Here is a 19,418-nt window from a genome sequence, read left to right on the forward strand (position 1 = left end):
TCGGGAACCGTTCGTCGTATCACGTATGACTTGGTGGTAAAAAAAATTATTGGGTAAATCGTTAGGAAGAATCGCTGGAAAATATTTTCAAGTTCTAAAAATGACCACCAGAGTGCGGAAATGCCATCTTAAATTTTAAAATTGCATTTTCTTTAAATTTCGCATAATAAACTAAACATTCTTTTTTCTCATTTTTAAAGAGAACCCGTTTATCTATCGTTTTTGTAAAAACAAAAACTCATTTATTTCAAAAACAAAGATGGTGTCGGGCGTTCAATTGTTTTTGGAATAACCTGCTTTAACTTCTTAACCGTTCTTTATGAAAAAGTAGCCAAATGATATCCAAAGAGGCCAGTGAAAACCGTTTTTCAAAATCTCGTTCCTAACCTCAAATATTGGGAAACTGAGATTAATTAATTAATTAATTAAAATGCTTAAATTGTATCTTAAATTTACTTTTGACGTATTTCCGGTATTTGTCGATGGCGCGAAAGATTGTTTGGAACAGCACCCTACACTTTTAGGTAGGCCTTGGAAAATTAAACAAAGGAAACACGATGCATTATAAAATATTATCAGCCGTAATTTGTAAATTATTCTGCTGTGTTTACATTCAGTTTTTTGAATTTGTAATAATAATAATAATAATAATAATAAAATAATATATGAATACATTACTCCTTATGCCGCCCCATAACACAAAACATCCTACAACAAGACATCATTCAAACTATTAATCACTTAATTAACTGGAAAAAGTCAGGCATGATACCACATTTCACAACTTTTTGGTGGAAATATTTTTAACCTACACTCCACTCTTACCCTTGCACAAACAATTTTACTGAAACTTTCTTATTCACCAGATCGCATCCTGCATTCTTTACACTGTTGGATAACCGCGCTTCACACGGTTTATCCACCTATCGCACCTGCATATAGTTGACTATGGGAAGTGCCTTTAATGCACTAGATTTCCCTAGAAATCTTCACATTTAATCGCTTTGATATCTAACTTAATATTTGATTTCATTGATAACTAGTGATGTATATTGTTACGAAGCTGTTTCAGCTAAGATAAGACTTTCAGCATTTTCTGGAATTATACTAGAAAGTAGGATAGAGGACTATCCTATCTAATCACACTATACCATTTTACAAATGACTATAATTATTTTATTGAAACTACTTTCCATTAATTCAAACTAAAGGTAACGTGATTATGTTAAAGGCAGTCCATCTTAAACTTCGAAATGGTAAAAACGTAAAACTTGTAACCTGCATGTAACCTGTGTGTGAAGGATATTACCTAATGAATGTGTACCAAATAAAACGTAACTTCAATCCGAACTTCATTCTTTCAATTATCTCGCCATAAGTCCTACACAAAAAATTCGCAGTGCAACTCAGTGGGGTTGCACAACAAAATTTGGTGGCAGCGGTATAGATTGGTGAAAATCCAGTCAAACTTGGCGTTCCGGGTAAATAGGAAATCCTATGTTTGGAATAGCTGAGCAAGAAACGGTATTTGCGGTGATTTGAATCCAGGATTATTCGAGTTTTTCAGACAAGGGCCCGTCGTTACCGAAAACTAGAAGAATCCAGACCCGAATTACCAAAACCCAAAATTCCCAAGAAGAGGCAGTGTCAGCGTTAAAGTGTTTGTTAGTGAAATAAGTTTCTACAGTTTCGGGTGCATTGTGCTATTCGCTATTCTTTGGATTTTACACATTTTCATCAGATTAAAAGTAAGTCAGAAATTTATACGAACATTTTGTAACTTAATTATTACCTACTTAGTAGCTCGCTGTTTGAACGTTAATAATTTCATTTAAGCAGTATTTCGACACGAATCAGTATAGTTTAACAAATTTCGTAATCCGTAGAACAGCCAGCAATAAAGTACAAAAATGCCTGACAATAATGTAAGTGATGTTTCCAACTTAAATTTAGCAGAAGGTTCAAGTAGTGTAAATGCAGCAGGTAGGGATCAGTTTTTAAGTTTAGATGCAGCAGTAAAGTTATTAACAAATTTTAGTGGGGACAGCAAAGAAAGTGTTACGGAATGGATAGATAATTGTGAGATTATTTTAAACTCAGTTAGGCAAGTCGATTCCCATATGCTATTTCAAATTATTAAAACAAAAGTCTCAGGTAAAGCTAGGAATTTTATAAAATACAGAAATTTTCAAAATTGGGATTTTTTTAAGGAACATTTAGAAGAACTTTTTGCCGAAAAGAGAACTCTTTCGCATTGGCAGTTAGAGTTAAATTCAACTAAACAGTCAAAAGGTGAAAATTTAGATACATATTCAAACAAAATTGAAAAATGTTTAAGCAATTTGTTAGATGTGGCGACGGTAAATAAAACCCAAGAGGAAGCGGTAACTATCAGTGAATTATTGAGATTACAAGCCTTAAATGTGTTTGTCACAGGATTGCAAGAACCTTTGAAAATGCACGTAAAAAGTAGGGACCCCAAAACTTTAGAATCAGCTGTTGAATTAGCTAGAATTGAAGAAAGAGAACTTTTGAGTAATCGCGATTCACAAAATTATTTTGGTTATAAGGTAAATTCAAATCAACGTACAGTTCAAGGGAATTGTTTTGTTTGTAAGAAATCAGGTCATTCAGCTTCAAATTGTTTTTATAAAAACAATAGTGTTAAAACGAACGATTCACGTGTTCAAAATTTTGTTAGTGTGAAAAAACCTCAAGTGTTTTCAATGCAAAGCCAGCCCATATGTTTTTATTGTAAAAAACCAAATCACAGAATTGCAGACTGTAGGAAAAGAATATTTAATGAAAGGTTAAAAGCAACACAAAATGATAATCCTCATTCGATAAACAGGAACTCGGGAAACGAAAAAAAACTCTTCAACGAGAGGTCAGTTGGAGAAGTGAGTTTTAGGAAAGACCTCAATCGCAATTTTGGAAAGCGCAAGGTTACTAACTCAGAAAAATTAAGTAAATACGTAGGCAGTGGAGTTCATAATTACAACAGGTATCGTGATAAACGGACAGAAAATATACAAACAATCGAATTAAAGGAATTTCAGAACAAGGTCGAGATTAACTTAGCTAGATGTAAATTAAAATATGTAGACATTCCCTTAAATTTTTGTAAGAAGAGGGTTAATCGATTAATGATAGATTCGGGAGCAGATATTACTTTAGTGAAATGTAGGGCAGTACGAGAAGATATAGTAATTGATAAAAATCGGTCTGTTGAAATAAAGGGTATCACAAATGAAACCACTATCAGAACCTTAGGAGTTGTCGATGAAAAATTTTGTTTATCCGACAGAGAAATTGTTGTTCCATTTCATATAGTTAGTGATGATTTTTCCGTAGAAGGAGACGGAATTTTAGGAAATAGCTTTTTACACGCACTACAAGCAAATTTAGATTACAGGAACAATGTTTTGGAATTTGGAGATAAAAGGTATAGATTAATAAATTTGGATGAAATCTTGATTCCTGCAAGAAGTGAAACTATTACTAGAGTTCGGACAATATCAGATGGAATAGGTGTTTGTAACGGTAAACAAGTTAGTGAAGAAATATATTTAGGAAACTGTTTAACTCAGGCAATAAACAATTCGTGTGTGGTTAGCATAATAAATATTTCAGAGCAGGATCAGTACATAAAACCTCCAATAATAGAGCTAGAAGATTTAGAGTTCGTACAAGTAAATAGTATAAAGGGCGAAGTACAAGGAAATAGAATTGAAACCTTATTAGATTCGTTACGTACTCAGCACCTAAATGTAGAAGAGAAGGATTTATTGCTAGAAATTTGTAAGACGTATAGTGATGTTTTCTTTTTAGAAGGTGATAAATTAACTGCTACAAATATTACCACCCACAAAATTCCTACTTTGCCAAATGTAGGTCCAATTTATGCTAAACCTTATAGGTTACCTCAAACGCAAAAGGAAGAAATTGGTAAACAAACCGAAGAGATGTTGAAGGACGGTATAATTGTACCTAGCACGAGTCCTTACAACTCCCCGCTATTAGTCGTACCAAAGAAAATGGACGCGAGCGGCAAGGTTAAGTATCGCGTGGTTGTTGATTTTAGAAAACTAAATGATGTAACAATAGGCGACGCATTCCCTTTACCAAATATTACCGAAATCCTAGATCAATTAGGCAATTCAAAATACTTTAGTACTTTAGACATGAAAAGTGGGTTTCATCAGTTAGCCTTAGATAGGGAAGATCAGGAAAAAACAGCATTTTCAACACCTTTTGGCCATTTCCATTTTACTAGAATGCCTTTCGGTTTAAAGGGCGCTCCGTCTAGTTTCCAAAGGTTAATGAATACTGTACTTAGTGGATTACAGGGAATTAAGTGTTTTGTGTATTTAGATGATATTGTAATTTACTCCCATGATTTAAAACAGCACGGAGAAAAGTTAGTAGAAATTTTCGATAGATTACGCAAGTACGATTTAAAATTAGAGCCCAATAAGTGTGAATTTTTGCATAAAGAGGTTAATTATTTAGGTCATACTATTACGAGTGAAGGGTTAAAACCGGATGAAAAGAAAATAGAAGCGGTAAAGACGTATCCCGTACCAAAGATATCAAAAGATATTAAGGCATTTCTAGGATTAACAGGCTATTATCGTAGATTTATTAAAGATTATTCGAAAATTGCCAAACCATTGACTAATTTGTTAAAGAAGGACACAAAGTTTGTTTGGACCGACTTGTGCCAACATTCGTTTGATCAATTAAAAACCAAATTAATTAGCGCCCCGATACTCCAATACCCAGATTATTCAAAACCATTCATCATAACTACAGATGCCAGTCAGTTTGCAATAGGTGGTATATTATCCCAAGGAGATATTGGAAAGGATTTACCAATCGCATACACTTCTAGAACATTAAATCAAGCAGAATTAAATTACTCAGTTACCGAAAAAGAATTATTAGGGATAGTACATGCTGTAAAACAATTTAGACCTTACGTTTATGGAACTAAATTCAAAATAGTTACAGATCATCGACCCTTGACGTGGTTGTTTAGTGTCAAAGATCCAGGATCTAGACTAATGCGTTGGAAGTTGAAACTAGCAGAGTATGATTATGAGATTATTTACAAGGCAGGAAGGGTTAATACTAATGCTGATGCTTTAAGTAGAATTCCAGTATTTGTTTTAAACTCGGACGAATACACTTATTCAAAATTTACAGATTTTATTAAAACCAATTTAGTTATTAACAATAACGTGCAAGAATGTAACGACGATTTATTTAATGTTGCAAATAATTATTCTTTAGCACACTGCGTTTCGCAGGATTTTGTCATGAATCAAGGAATAGCTTTAGAGTTCAAGCAAAAATTTGGTAAAGTTGACGAACTAAAGAATCAACAAAAATCAATTCACGAAGTAGCTATCCTAGATGTCGGAGATAGGAAAATCTATTACTTGATTACGAAATTAAATTACTTTGATAAACCTTCTTATGAGGACTTATGGAATACAATTGTAAATCTTAGAGTGCAGTTAGAAAAAGACAATATAAGGAAATTAGCCATTCCACGAATTGGATGCGGTTTAGATAGATTAGAATGGGAAAAGGTCAGAATTATGTTACGGTATATTTTCAAAAGTAGTGGTATAGATATTTTAGTTTGTAATAAAAAAGCGGAAACGTTAACAGAAATCGATGACGAACAAAAGAGGACAATTTTAGAAGAATATCATGATAAAATTTTAGGAGGACATGCAGGGTATAACAGGATGTACAATAGGGTAAAGAAAAAATACAAATGGCCACACATGAAGTCAGATATTAAGGATTATGTAAAGAAATGTGTACTTTGTCAAAGAAATAAGACGAGTTCTTTAAAAACAAAAATGCCATTAGAAATTACAAACACTTCGAAAACTGTATTTGAAAAATGTGCAATGGATATAGTAGGTCCTTTGCCATTAACACAAAACGGTAATAGGTATTTGTTGACATTTCAAGATGATTTAACTAAATTTAGCGAGGCTATACCAATTCCTAATCAGGAAGCGAAAACGGTAGCAAGTAAATTTGTTACAGACATTATTTGTAGGCACGGAATACCAAAAGTATTGTTGACAGACCAAGGATCAAACTTTATTAGCGAGTTGTTTAAAAATGTTTGTACACTATTTAAAATTAAAAAAATTCAGTGTTCAGCATTTCATCCAGAATCTAATGGTGCGTTGGAACGCAGCCACAAAACATTGATAGAATACCTCAGAAACTACATTAGGGAAGACCAAACAGATTGGGACGAATATATCCCATTCGCCATGTTTACTTTTAATACAACTGTACATACTTCAACAAAATTTACCCCTTTTGAATTAGTATATGGACATCCAGCAGAATTGCCCAGTTCTATAACAGGACCCCCAGAATTTCGCTATACCTATGATGATTTCGTGCAAGACTTGAAAAATACATTGCGATATACTAGGGAACTTGCTAGACGAAATTTAATTGATACAAAATCAAAAAGTAAAGAATATTACGATAGGAAAAGTAACGTTCAAAGTTTTCACGTCGGAGATATCGTGTTAATCATTAATGAAACCATAAAAAGGGAAAGAAGCAGAAAGTTAAGGTCACAGTGGTTAGGTCCATATAAGGTCATTTCGGTAGATTCTCCAGTAAATTGTACCATTAAAATGGGTAGAAGGTTAGTAAGAGTTCACAATAATAGATTAAAGCATTTTTATGATTAGATTACACTAAAATATTGCAAAATAAGTTATAGGTAAAGTTCGATTAGTTTTGTGAAAGTAAGGATATTACATGAGTTAATAAATTTATAGGCAAAATATATTAATTGCTGTGGGAATAACTTGATACATGAATCCCGTGAAGTGTAGATAGCTCTCTTCAGTTGACTTATGTGCAATGATTATTAACTTAATTAATGTCACTACTATAGTTTTAGATTCTATAGGGTATTAAGTAGCATTGAAAAAAAAAAATAAAAAAATAAAATAAAAATAAAAATAAATAGAATCTTTTTGCATAATTATTACAACTAAATTAATTGCATTTATTTCAGAATGCTAATCCTTTCTTCTGTTTTCTTCGCAATGATTACCAAAACCGGCGCCGAAGGGGATTACAACATCAGCAAGTACACCCATTCGCCTGGTATTCATTACGAACAAATAGGAACCGTTAAGCTTTATAACGATGAATTCGTATTAATAACCTATTTAGACATAAGTAATCATAATAAAAAGTTTGCACAACTTGAATTATATTATGAAAAGACAGCCAGTATTTGCGAAAGTCAAGCTTTCAAAAGCTATAGTGATTTCAAAATAGTTAATGTAAATAATTTAAAAGTTTGCGACTATTTTTTGAGAGCCTCTAAAGAATCGTTAAACAAAATCAAAATGGAGAAAAACAATTTAGAACAATTAGTAGGCCATCAAAATAAAGACAAGAAAAAAAAGAGCAATTTTTGATTTCATAGGTTCAACTGTAAAATTTTTATTTGGAAATTTAGACCATGATGATGCCGAGTATTATAATGACAAAATTAAACAATTTAGTGAAAATGAGGAGTCATTAACAAACTTAATGAAAGAACAAACTGTGGTAATTAAATCGACAATTTCAAATTTTAATGCGACATTAGGAAACTTGGATCACAACGAAAAAATATTAATCGAAAATATGAATAAAATTGAAAAGGCTTTAAACGATAAAAATTCACAAATAAATTATTTAGATTTAAAGGTAGCTGTAGACGAACATATTTCTATGTTTAATTTAATGTTTAATCAATATCAACTAGAAACCATATCCCTAATTAATGCAGTTTTAGTTGCACAAAAAGGTCAGTTGCATCCAACAGTACTAACTCCTTCCAGATTAGTTTCCGAATTACAAAAGGTTTCACATAACTTGCCTCAAGGCTTAGAATTTCCGTTACCACTTCAAAATGAATTCGCTCACCTACTTCTTAATACGATTGGATTAGATGTATATTTCCAAAATCCGCATTTAGTGTATATTATTAACGTACCATTAACAGATAGTAGAGAGTACAGTATCTTTAAATTATCACCTTTACCTGTTCACGTCATTGAAAATAAATACATATTCATTCAACCAATTTCAAAATATTTAGCTGTAAGTGATAATAAACAACATTATTTGACTATATCAGAAAACCAATTCACAAAATGCAAGAAGTTCCATTCATATAACTATTTATGTAAACAACAACAACCTATATATTTGGCGTACCGCCATGAAATTTGTGAAATTAAATTATATAGAAGTATTAGTAAAGTTCCTAGTTCATGTGATAAAAGAATTACAGAACTCGAAAATAGCATTTGGACTCAACTAACACTTTCAAATTCTTGGATATATGTAATTCCTAAAGAGGAATCAGTAACTATAAATTGTAAAAATACAAATCCGTTTGACATACGGCTCTTTGGAGTTGGTAAAATTAGTTTAAGAAAAGGTTGCAAGGCATACTCTAGTTCGGCAATGTTAATATCTCATTCAATATTTTCGGATTCTACAATCTTTTTAGAATACGTACCCAATGTAGATTTAGACTTCGATTGCTGTGAAGATAATAGTAATAGTAAGATAAATATAACACAAATTAACTTAAGTAAGCATTATAAGGTTATTTCTAGACATTTAGATGATTTAAACATAGCTAGCCATAAGTTAGATGAAATAGACAAAATAAATGATAAATTAAGAAACAATATTCATAATCAAGCTATTGTACACAAATATTCTATATTGGCTTATATCGTAGGTAGTATTGTATTACTGTTAATTTTTTATTGTATTTGTAAGAAGACAAAAAATTGTTGTGGTATATGTTCAAGAGCAGGATTATGTATACATTTTAAACAACGTGTAAACACAAACGTCCCTCAGACACACAATATGTACTTTGACCGAGAATTAGATGCTGTATCAATTAGAAATAGTAGACATGGCTCAGAACCATCACCCGAGTTATGCGATAGAAATTCCGCAGCTTGTAATACAAACGCAATAGTAGGACGGCGTCCAACTAAAAATTTGTAAAATTGTAACCAAATTTTTCTTTAAGGGGGAAGGTGTGATAAACCGCGCTTCACACGGTTTATCCACCTATCGCACCTGCATATAGTTGACTATGGGAAGTGCCTTTAATGCACTAGATTTCCTTAATATTTGATTTCCTTGATAACTAGTGATGTATATTGTTACGAACCTGTTTCAGCTAAGATAAGACTTTCAGCATTTTCTGGAATTATACTAGAAAGTAGGATAGAGGACTGTCCTATGTAATCACACTATACCATTTTACAAATGACTATAATTACTTTATTGAAACTACTTTCCATTAATTCAAACTAAAGGTAAGGTGATTATGTTAAAGGCAGTCCATCTTAAACTTCGAAATGGTAAAAACGTAAAACTTGTAACCTGCATGTAACCTGTGTGTGGAAGATATTACCTAATGAATGTGTACCAAATAAAACGTAACTTCAATCCGAACTTCATTCTTTCCATTATTTCGCCATAAGTCCTACACAAAAAATTCGCAGTGCAACTCAGTGGGGTTACACAACACCCATCCACAAATGAATGAAAAATCTGTAATACCTAAGTTAAGAAGTGTTTCAATTTCGTATGCTTTCATTAGTCCTGATACGAGATAGCAAAAATAACAAATCTTGACATTTAAGGGAGACAGTGAACTGTATCTTGTACTCCATGGGGGAAATCTCTTGCATTTAGGAACACCACAATAGAAAATTTGTTGTTGCTATTTTTAACATCGCGTCATTAAAAATGAAAGAATGAACACTACAGGCCTGGCCAATTACTTAGGCATTATTATTAGCGAGAAAGTGACTGTAATATTTCAAAGGATGCTTACATCGGTATGAAACAGTAATAAATTAGGTAGGTACTTAGTTACACCACTCGAGCAGTATGTAATAAAATAAGACCAACGTAAATGCATTTATGAATTTAAAATCCGTGAATGATTAGCATTGGGTTGCGAAATTATACGAACATGAAAAGAACCGATCCTTAAATTAGCACATAAAAAATATTAACACAGTACAAGTTAACAGGCATAGATTGAAATAGAGAGAGTGAGTGAAGCAAGAATTTTATTAATCTAAAATAATAAGTACGTTACATTTTAAATGACACTGTCAATCAACCAGCAAACTTACCTTGACTTGCCATTGAAGTTATACCTCGAAATCACCTGTTTAATTCATTTCGTGCAATGCATTTATCGAAGTTTGTGAACGAAGAACTTTTTGCTTCATTAAACCCTGTGTAGGTGTGACATTGCGAAAAGCTTTTGATTTCATTAATGATTGTTAGTGATCTTTATCCTAACATGAATAGAAAATTATTAATTGCTTATGCCATATCGATATAACGAGAATGGATTACTGGATGTCGATTATGGCGAGTTAATTATTATGCAGTCAACACATCGGTTGATGATTAACTCATCAAGCTATGGAAGGACAAGATAATGGTAAACCTTAATCTGGCTCAGAAGAGATTGTAAGTGGCATTTTAAATGGTAGGGTAGTTGAAGTATTTTGGAATTGGAAATCCAAACCTTTTTTTGTGAAAGTCACTTCTTATATATGAATCTTTCCGGGTAAAATCCCTCAAGTTAAGAAAAACTGTTTAAAATAGTTCCTCTCGGGGATTTCAAATTAGGAGGTTACTAGAAAGTAGCATAGTTGACAGTTTTTTGTGTGGAAAACCATCACCTGACGAATTTTCCGTTATTGTGATAATGGAAAAAATGCAGTGTTGGTTGGGAAATTCATCTTGTTCATGTTCAAGTTTCGCTTTTGTAAAATTTCAAATAATCCTTGTCGAACGCCCATTGATCATTTAGTAGCTAATTTTTTAACAGTTTTTGGAAACTCATCTATTACTACGTCCTACATATGTATCTACTGTGACTGTGCGTTATAAACTATTAAAAAGTAATAAAATTCTAATTTAATGGTATTCAATCTCCCAATTTAGAATAATGCGGCACCTAACATTTCAAAACACAATTACACATAAAAATGAAGCAATCTATACAGGATAATTAGAATTAGCAAGAGTAAAGTGTTTATTCAATTCGATCTTACAAATCAAATATTGAATTATCAGTAAAATGAATCGGTAATAGAGACTGGAAACGTTGTTTAACGTGGCAAATAATTATAATATTTAAATATCAAGCTAATTTGCACATGAAATCGACGGGCATCATTGTCACGAACATAATTTTAATTATGCACACAGAATAGTAAACAAAACCTATGATTATATTCAATAAGGGCGTGCATCTTTTTAAACAAATACATTGCTAATTGAATTTATGAAAGTGATCTCAGAAACCTTGACCAGTTAAAATATAAATTGGGTATTATTTGAAACCAACCCAACATTTCTGAAAAGATTCCACTGCAAAATAATGCGAAAGATTATATAAGTATTGTTTAAACTTAAACTTATTCTATTGTTCCCAAACTTTTTCTTTAAAGAAAATTTTTAATCGTTAGTGTGTGTCAATGGGGCTCTAACAATAAATAAAATTCTCTCACCAATTAGATTGACTTTTTTACTTACTAAAATTAATGATTTTTTTCATTACCTATTACAAAAAGCAACAGAAAATGCAGCAATTTATTTACAAGTAAAATTATTCTCAAATATTTCCGAAAGATTTAATTTATTTAATGATTGTAAATCTTTGAAATCATACATTCCTCATCCTAAACAGCATTTAGAAGTGACGTTTATTTCTCATCTGCATGTGATACTTTCAGCGGTCAGCGAAACTGACCGGGAACGACACATCACCTGAACAGGGAAGAGGGTGATCATACGATTATAGGAAGATTCGCCCCGTAAATTCCTCCTCGGAACATTCGCCCTCAAGGAAACTATCCCCCAGGTAAATTCCCCCTACGAATATCCGCCTCGGAAAATTCGTCCCCTGACAATTGTAATGGCGTACCGTTTTCATAAAAAAATAATTTCTTTTTAGGTACCTTTTTCAGTAGGGTAGAATTTGAACTTTTCATTATTCAGGATATAAAATAAGCTAGCGTTGTTTTTACTCGCATGCGATTAAGTTATTAACCAGCTTGCGATTATTTTCACGAAACCAGGATTAAATTTGGGAGAAATTAGACCAGGAAGATATCGACATTCGACATTCCAGGGTTCAGAACCTTACAGAGAGCAGACCTGTGGAAATTAGAGACCAGGCCGCTTGAGGTCAGCGATTTTCTGCAATTGCAACGATTAAAAGCCACCATTGGCCCGTATGAATAAAAGTAAGCAAATACTTATACTTGCAAAATTCAAAGTAAATACTCGTAAGTGCTCCTTCGCACTGGGCGACTTAAATTTACTTAAATTTGATTGCGAAAAATAGTGATTGCCAGACTTTCATAGACAGGCAATAAGATTTGATCGGCTTATCCAGAACACACGAGCCGAACTGGACGAGGAAAGTTCCAACGAATGTTGGATTTTAAAAGGACGGGGATTCTCCAGGTCTGGGACGATATCATGGTAAACAACGAATTATCTGATATTTTAGCGGCCCATTACTAAACTGACAAAGGACGTAGTTCACCAAATCATGATAGCGGCCTGCGAAAAAGAATGACGAGTGAGAAACAGCTGTTTCAGTCAGAAGCCAGAAGTAACGTGAGTGGGTTCAGGGCAAGCAAAGGTCACCAGGAAAGAAGGGTGACCATGCAAAACCCCGTGTCCATCACTAAAGGTACATGCTGACGAAATTCTGGGAAATTGAAGGATTTATAGAACCCTAACGCTACAAATAATAACAAATATACTTAAATTTTTATTAGTTTTTTGGAATTATTGTTAAAAAGAGTTTGGTCAAAGAGATTTCTTCTTCTAGTTTTACCTGAGTCAGCTGGCAGTAAAAATACAAAAAGATAAGTTCTAAAAGTTCTCTAACACAACAAGACGTAGAAAGTACAAGAAGGATTTATATCACGAACCTGAGAAAACTTTCAAACCTTTGCGAGATAAGATACTAAGACCAAGCGACTATCGAACCACCCTTTCATTTGTAACCATCCGTTACCTACACAATTTCGCTCATATAGAATTCGCTCTGGCCGAAATCTCCTTCGCGAGAAACTCGCTCCAAAGAAAATTTATGTTCAGGAAAGTTCGACCGTAACGGACCGATCTTAGAATAGAAACTCGTCTAAAGGTCTTTCTTCCTTTAAATGGACGGTGATATCAGTCATTTTACTTTCGATTGTAGAAAGATCCGCCTCTGAAAACTCTCTCCGGTAACCGGTAAGGCCCCCCTCCCCCCAGAATATTACTTTCCAAGAAAACACGCCCCCAGGTAAATTCGCCTCCAGAAGATCTTCAGGAAATATAACATTTTTTGTAATTCTTAAAAAATACATTAATAAACGTCGAATTTCACCCCTATTTTTGATGAGGTAGCGTCGATGGTAATAACGTTACTGTTCGGGAACGTAAGACGATATGCTGAAGTCCATGGGAGCGAAGATACTGCCGGAAAATTTTCTGGGAGCCAAGTTTTCCACGCCTAAATCTCCTGCAGGCGAATTTTCAGGGGTTGAAGATTCCAAAGGGAGAATCTTCAGGAGGACGAGTTTATAAAAATCGACAATTTAAATACAATATGTATCAAGGTTTTAAAAATATAATTACTTCCGTTACATATCGCATGGTGGTTATTTAAATAGCACAGGATACCGATATAAAACGAATCTGATCTAGTTTCGTGTAAATGAAAATAATGTTTTACAAGGGTTTTAATACGCCAAGGTAATGTTCGAAGCAGGGGCGAGTAAATCTACGCCTAGTTGGACAAAATTAGTTTGAGTTCGTTAGTTTGGAGTAATTAAGAATGGTCAACGTTTAATATAATATACGTATTATTTTGTTATTCAAATAAAACTTCATAATAGTACATTATATACAAAGGTAGAGAAGTACATCCCGAGGCGCTTGCCTACGTTTTCTTTTCACAGCGACGACAGGATCATTTGCGACCAAATTGCATCGAATCGTTAAAAAATATGTTGTCCTTTAAAGCAGTACATTGGGGTGGACATTTTGAGTGTGATTGAGAAGACGACGAAACAGAGGCAGCGGAAAGAGTTGGGATTGTTCCAGTAAAAGCGGGGGTGTGCACCCTTAACTATAATAGGAGTAAAAGTAGGCCACCATGAAGACGTGTAAAGTAGGTAATTACTACCAATTAATTCCACAATAAGTTAAATTAATCTCAGAACTGTTCTACTTTAGCAAAATAGCCTTAAGGAACACATATACAACCGGTTTCTGTGCTATGCATTACTATGTAATTTCGTCAAATTCGATACTCATTCTAACCATAATGAGATGCCATTTTTTCCCATCAATTTATTGTAATTGCACGTTTGTGTCAATGGTACTAGAATTAACATCGACAATTTAATTTAGAAATTAGTAGCTATTAACAGTGATTACACTAAGATAGCGATTAGGTGCTTTGAACGACTCTTCGATAAAATCGTGCGTAACGTCGACCTCAATACGGTAGTGCCCAACGCGAACGCTGATAATCATTTAAAATAATTTGAGTTTAAAAAATCGTCGGTATCCAAATGTACCGGCATCTTACACAGTTGATGGAAAAACAAATAATCAATCAAAATCAATAGATTTCGATAAAAATGCTTCCGAATGGATTGCCTCGACGTTTAGTACAGAACGAGGCGAAATCGAGTAACGCAAACACATGAGTACGAGTACCGCGAATAATTATGTGCTAATTAGGTACTTAAGTAGCAGAACGGTACCTACATGAAAATCAAAACATCTTTGACTCAAGGACTATCACTTTCATTGCCTATGATGCTCCTAATTTTGTACTAAGCCAACGGCTTATGAAATAAACAGAAACGCAATGAATTAATTTAAAAGATACACAAATTACTAATAGAAACTGCTGATACCTCTTCCTCCATTTAATTAAAAGTTATAAATTTGTAATTAATTAGATGACAGAACTGAATTAATATATCATTAATCTGAATACTCACATAAATCGCGACGTAACAGGAGATTACATTTTGGAAAGGAGAAGGACTGTTATTGGCAAATACGTACGCGTTACATATTTCGTCAGAAACAATAATAATTAAAAGTTCAGAAATCTGCGAACGATTTCAGTTTTTAATCCCAAAAAAGCCGACAAGTAATTATGTCATAATTAATAACCGATGAGTCTGTCATTATAACATTTTCATTCAACGCATTATTAAGGGTAATTTTAATCAATAATTATACTATCCTTAAAAATAACTTATTAAATGTATAAAACTGCTTATTAATATTCTAGAAACGTGCAACATTTATATTTCCAGTCGCAATTGTGTACTCAAATGCATCACGACTAATTATTTTCCCATAATAAGTATGCACGGATACATTTTTACGATTCCTACACGAACTGATTGGTTTTTAGCGCCATAGACAAATTTTCATGTCTGGCAAATATGATTTGCAATTTGAATTAGAAAAAAATGCATTCATTAATAGTGTCTGGGTATACGTTTAAAAGGTGCGTTCTAAAAATAAAGCGTTTAGATGTAGTTTACTTATGAAATGAGCATAATAATCGTAAATTTTATGGTTGGTTCTAAGCTGCATTAAAGTGGTATAGTTTATTGTTTTTATTTAATGTTCTATATTAATCTTGCATTTAAACGATATAATTTTATACAATTAGTCATAAATTAATTACGTCATATTTCCCTCCTAAACAACTAAAAGTTTCGCGAAATAAATATCTTTACTTTTAAAATTTTTTACAAAAGCCGAAATCTCTATTCAATTGGATGACAGCCATTGGTCTTCAAAACTTGAGACGAACTATGAAAATCTTAATCTCGTCCAAAATTTATAAGCTTGTTTCAGAAGTCAAGTAAAGTTGTTTTCTTAACGGAACAAACGAACAAAGAAGTGGCCCAAGCGAACTGATCAACTGGCAGCTGATAAAATCAATTCTCCTTGGATAAATTGTGCCTGATTCTGGCTAAACGTTCCCAAAATCTGTACGTAAAGAGATTGTTTTTGTTACTGCATTTACCGTTGAAGAATTTCAATTGATTTGTGGTGTATGTACACCGTTTCCCAAAATGAAATTCATATTTTCTTTTCCTCTTAGTGGTTAAATGTCTGGGACAATATTGGTGAAAATTTCGGGGTTGTAATTTCCATGTTACTTTTAATACCAGGAATGAAACAAACCAAACCACTTCTATATACAGTGTGTCCAAGATAAGAATGAGCAAATGATGTTTTAAAAATTCGGAAATTCCGATCAGTTCCGAAGCTATTCGAAAAAAATGGAAATTAATCATATTCGTTCTGATTTTTTTCTGACCCTGTTTGCCAACATATCAAAATCCAAATAACACTTCCGCATAGGAACTTTTAAAGCTCTACATACAAAAATATGAAGTTGATGATGGTTTCTCAGAGACGAAACGTCGCAGTGAAAATCTGTGGGCACCCTCTTGCAGAGCTTAAAAAGTATGATTTGTTTTTTGAAATCTTTTCAAATACGGTTAATTTCGGATTTTTTTTAATATATTCGAAACTGACCGAATTTTACTAAGCCCTAAAATACGATTGTGTATCTCTTATGGTTTCCGATTTCCCCATGCTGTTAATTCTTATCTTGGACATACAGTATACTACGTGAATGCTAGTCAAAGCTGTATTTGTAAATCTTTGGGGGGAGCTTTTTGCTACTAAAACTCTTCACAAACGTAGTCTGTCAGTACAAAAAACATCTATTTCACTTAGTAGTGTAAATAAAGAAAGGGCGCTTTTGGAAGCGGGTGCCAATCCCTATTATTCAATCTATCTACAACAAAATCTATGTCATATTTGTTCTGCGTTCGTTTTAGAAACCGATGCCACGCTATATAGATAAATATATATTTATTTTGCCAATTGGCACAGATTCGTCTTATAAGTTCTTCTTTTTCCTTATCTTATTACTCCACCATTCTCTCATTTCCTCAGTCATATTCCCGTTTATATTTTCAATTTGCCTATTGGTCTCCTTGGCTGTCCTTCATATTTCATCCTTAACTTCAATGTTTCCAATACTTTTTCCGTTCTGTTTCCTCTCCCCTCAGTTGACTGTAACTCCACCCTCTATTTCCTCCATTTTGCTTTGTTCCAGTGACTTTCTTGCTTCTCCTAAAACACCTCAAACCACTCTTCTTTCCTCTTCTTACTATCCTCATTCAACCTCGTCTGCGCTAGGTGCTTTTCCCGCTTCTGCAGCTCGGAAGCATTTGCCCCTTTCATGGCCGTTTGCACCGACAAATTTAAGCGGAGCTTAGCTTAAGCATAGCTTAAAATCCATGGCAACCATTGTCTCAATAATCGTTACCATGGATTTTAAGCTACGCTTAAGCTAAGCTCTGCTTAAATTTGTCGGTGCAAACGGCCATCAGCCTTTCCAGTAAGAAGTCTCCCAAAATTACTATAGGAAATATCGGCCTACGATTGCCGCCATTGCCATAAATGTGTGGATTTATGTAAAAAGTCAACTGAAAGAATCTATAAAAAGTAGAGCTTTTTCCAAGATAGTGAACGGTTCGGTTTCAGAACAGGGGAAGGGGTGTAGAGGTATACTATTTTATCTTTATTAAGGGTTTGATTTTAACCTCAGATTAATCTCATTTGTAACTGTAATTGTTAGAATAAGAGTACGCATAAACTTCGTTGTGTTAACGCTAGAAATGGAAAAAAAGGAGACTAAGTTTAGCGCATTTTCCATGAATTGATCAGTACTTTCCGAAAGGTCATATAACGGACTATTTATGTGTACAGAGGAAAATAAGTTAAGGCATATAAATATTCTTATAAATAAGAAAGTTGACATTGCGCAGTCTATGCATGCGCGCACCTGATGTTTAAAATATGCAATATGCTTGCCTTGGTTAAAATTTCAAATTTTAAAAAATTTCCATAAATAAGAAAGTTGAAAGTTCAAAAAGAACGAACTAAGTATCTTGAAAATTGTAGAAGTCGGCATAACAATCTGTACTAAAATCGGGTGTCAATGTCTTACAGCAACATTTAAATACATGGGACAGCATCTTTGGAGAACTTTGGAGAAATTGTGCTAGTCAGCGAAAACGGTTTCAACAGGATGGAGCGCTTCCCCATTAAGTAGGATTTGTTTGAGAATTGTGAAGATTGGGGAAGAGGAGTGAGTTATAAAATTTCCCCACAGAGTTCAATATTGATGCCCCAAAAGTTGGTAACGACCTTGACATTTCCTGGTGAAAAGTGTAAGTGTAATGTAACGTGAACAACAAACATGACAAGAGGAAGAGAGGTGAGACTACAGCAAGTTTATAAATAATGGTAAAATTAGGCCACTAACTTTATTACCTGTTAGGGAGCCATGTCCAAAAATGAGAAAATATCCCTCTATTCATTGGAAAGTATGGTTCCAAAATTAAGAAAAAAAAGAGCTTTTGACCAGAGGTGGTGCTACTGCGGAATGCACAAAACACCCTTAATTGACATTTGTGGTAGATGAAATTTAATATAGTGTTATTTACCCTTATTTGATCATTGACCGAATTATTTTGGTTCTTTGTTTACAATTTTCAAGCGTGGCGTATGGGTGTTTTGAATCGTTGTTTATGAAAACCTTGTCATTCGAATTTATACTTTCACAGTGCCATGTGCCACAATGCACAGTTGTAACACATTCTTCCACCTAAACCATAAATTGTTTACATCTCGTGTTAATAACTGCATTTCTATCTAAATTTTACGGTTAGTCAACCTGTATGTTTCTATGTTAGAAGTTTATGGAGAAAGTAAAAGTACAAGTCACAATGTAATCTGATCCATTATTCGGGCGTATTTTAATGTTTTTTTTATCTAAAAGTTACTAGCAATTAAAATTTTACACTAACTTGTCGCAATTATTTAAGAAGTAATTGGGGAAAATAAGAACATGATTGCCAAAACCATACCAGAACAAAAAGATAACACTATTTACATAATTAAAGCTTGCATAATTTATAAAAATTTTCAACGGTTATTTACCTAGTAATCGCATTAGCATAACTAAATATTATGCTCCAACATCTGTAGGTGAGATTTTTGCGAACATTACTCATAGTAATTAAACAAATTTACATTCGGTACACGTTTGATAATCTTCTTATTTATCGCTTAGATGCTAATTGCACCGTTATTATCCCACTAAACTGATATTACATTTATAATAACATACCTGCGCCAAGGTTGCCACGGTCAATCCAAATGTCAGTGAAATC

The 19,418-nt window shown here is 33.4% G+C and overlaps 1 protein-coding gene across 1 annotated transcript; it reads left to right on the plus strand.

Annotated features, from left to right (window-relative positions):
- The first annotated feature begins 1,641 nt into the window (after nt 1-1,641).
- Nucleotides 1,642-9,180, plus strand: LOC116158923. Its single transcript, XM_031471792.1, has 2 exons — nt 1,642-1,748; nt 7,073-9,180. The coding sequence occupies exon 2, from the start codon at nt 7,600-7,602 to the stop codon at nt 9,082-9,084; it is 1,485 nt and encodes a 494-aa protein (XP_031327652.1). The 5' UTR covers nt 1,642-1,748; nt 7,073-7,599; the 3' UTR covers nt 9,085-9,180.
- Nucleotides 9,181-19,418: the final 10,238 nt, after the last annotated feature.

This window comes from Photinus pyralis, unplaced genomic scaffold (assembly GCF_008802855.1).
Source record: "Photinus pyralis isolate 1611_PpyrPB1 unplaced genomic scaffold, Ppyr1.3 Ppyr1.4_LG1, whole genome shotgun sequence".
NCBI classification, from domain to species: Eukaryota; Metazoa; Arthropoda; class Insecta; order Coleoptera; family Lampyridae; genus Photinus; species Photinus pyralis.

Excerpts from the sequence above, each read along its gene's own strand:
- LOC116158923 (XM_031471792.1), top strand. The coding sequence starts at position 7,600 with ATGAAAGAACAAACTGTGGTAATTAAATCGACAATTTCAAATTTTAAT.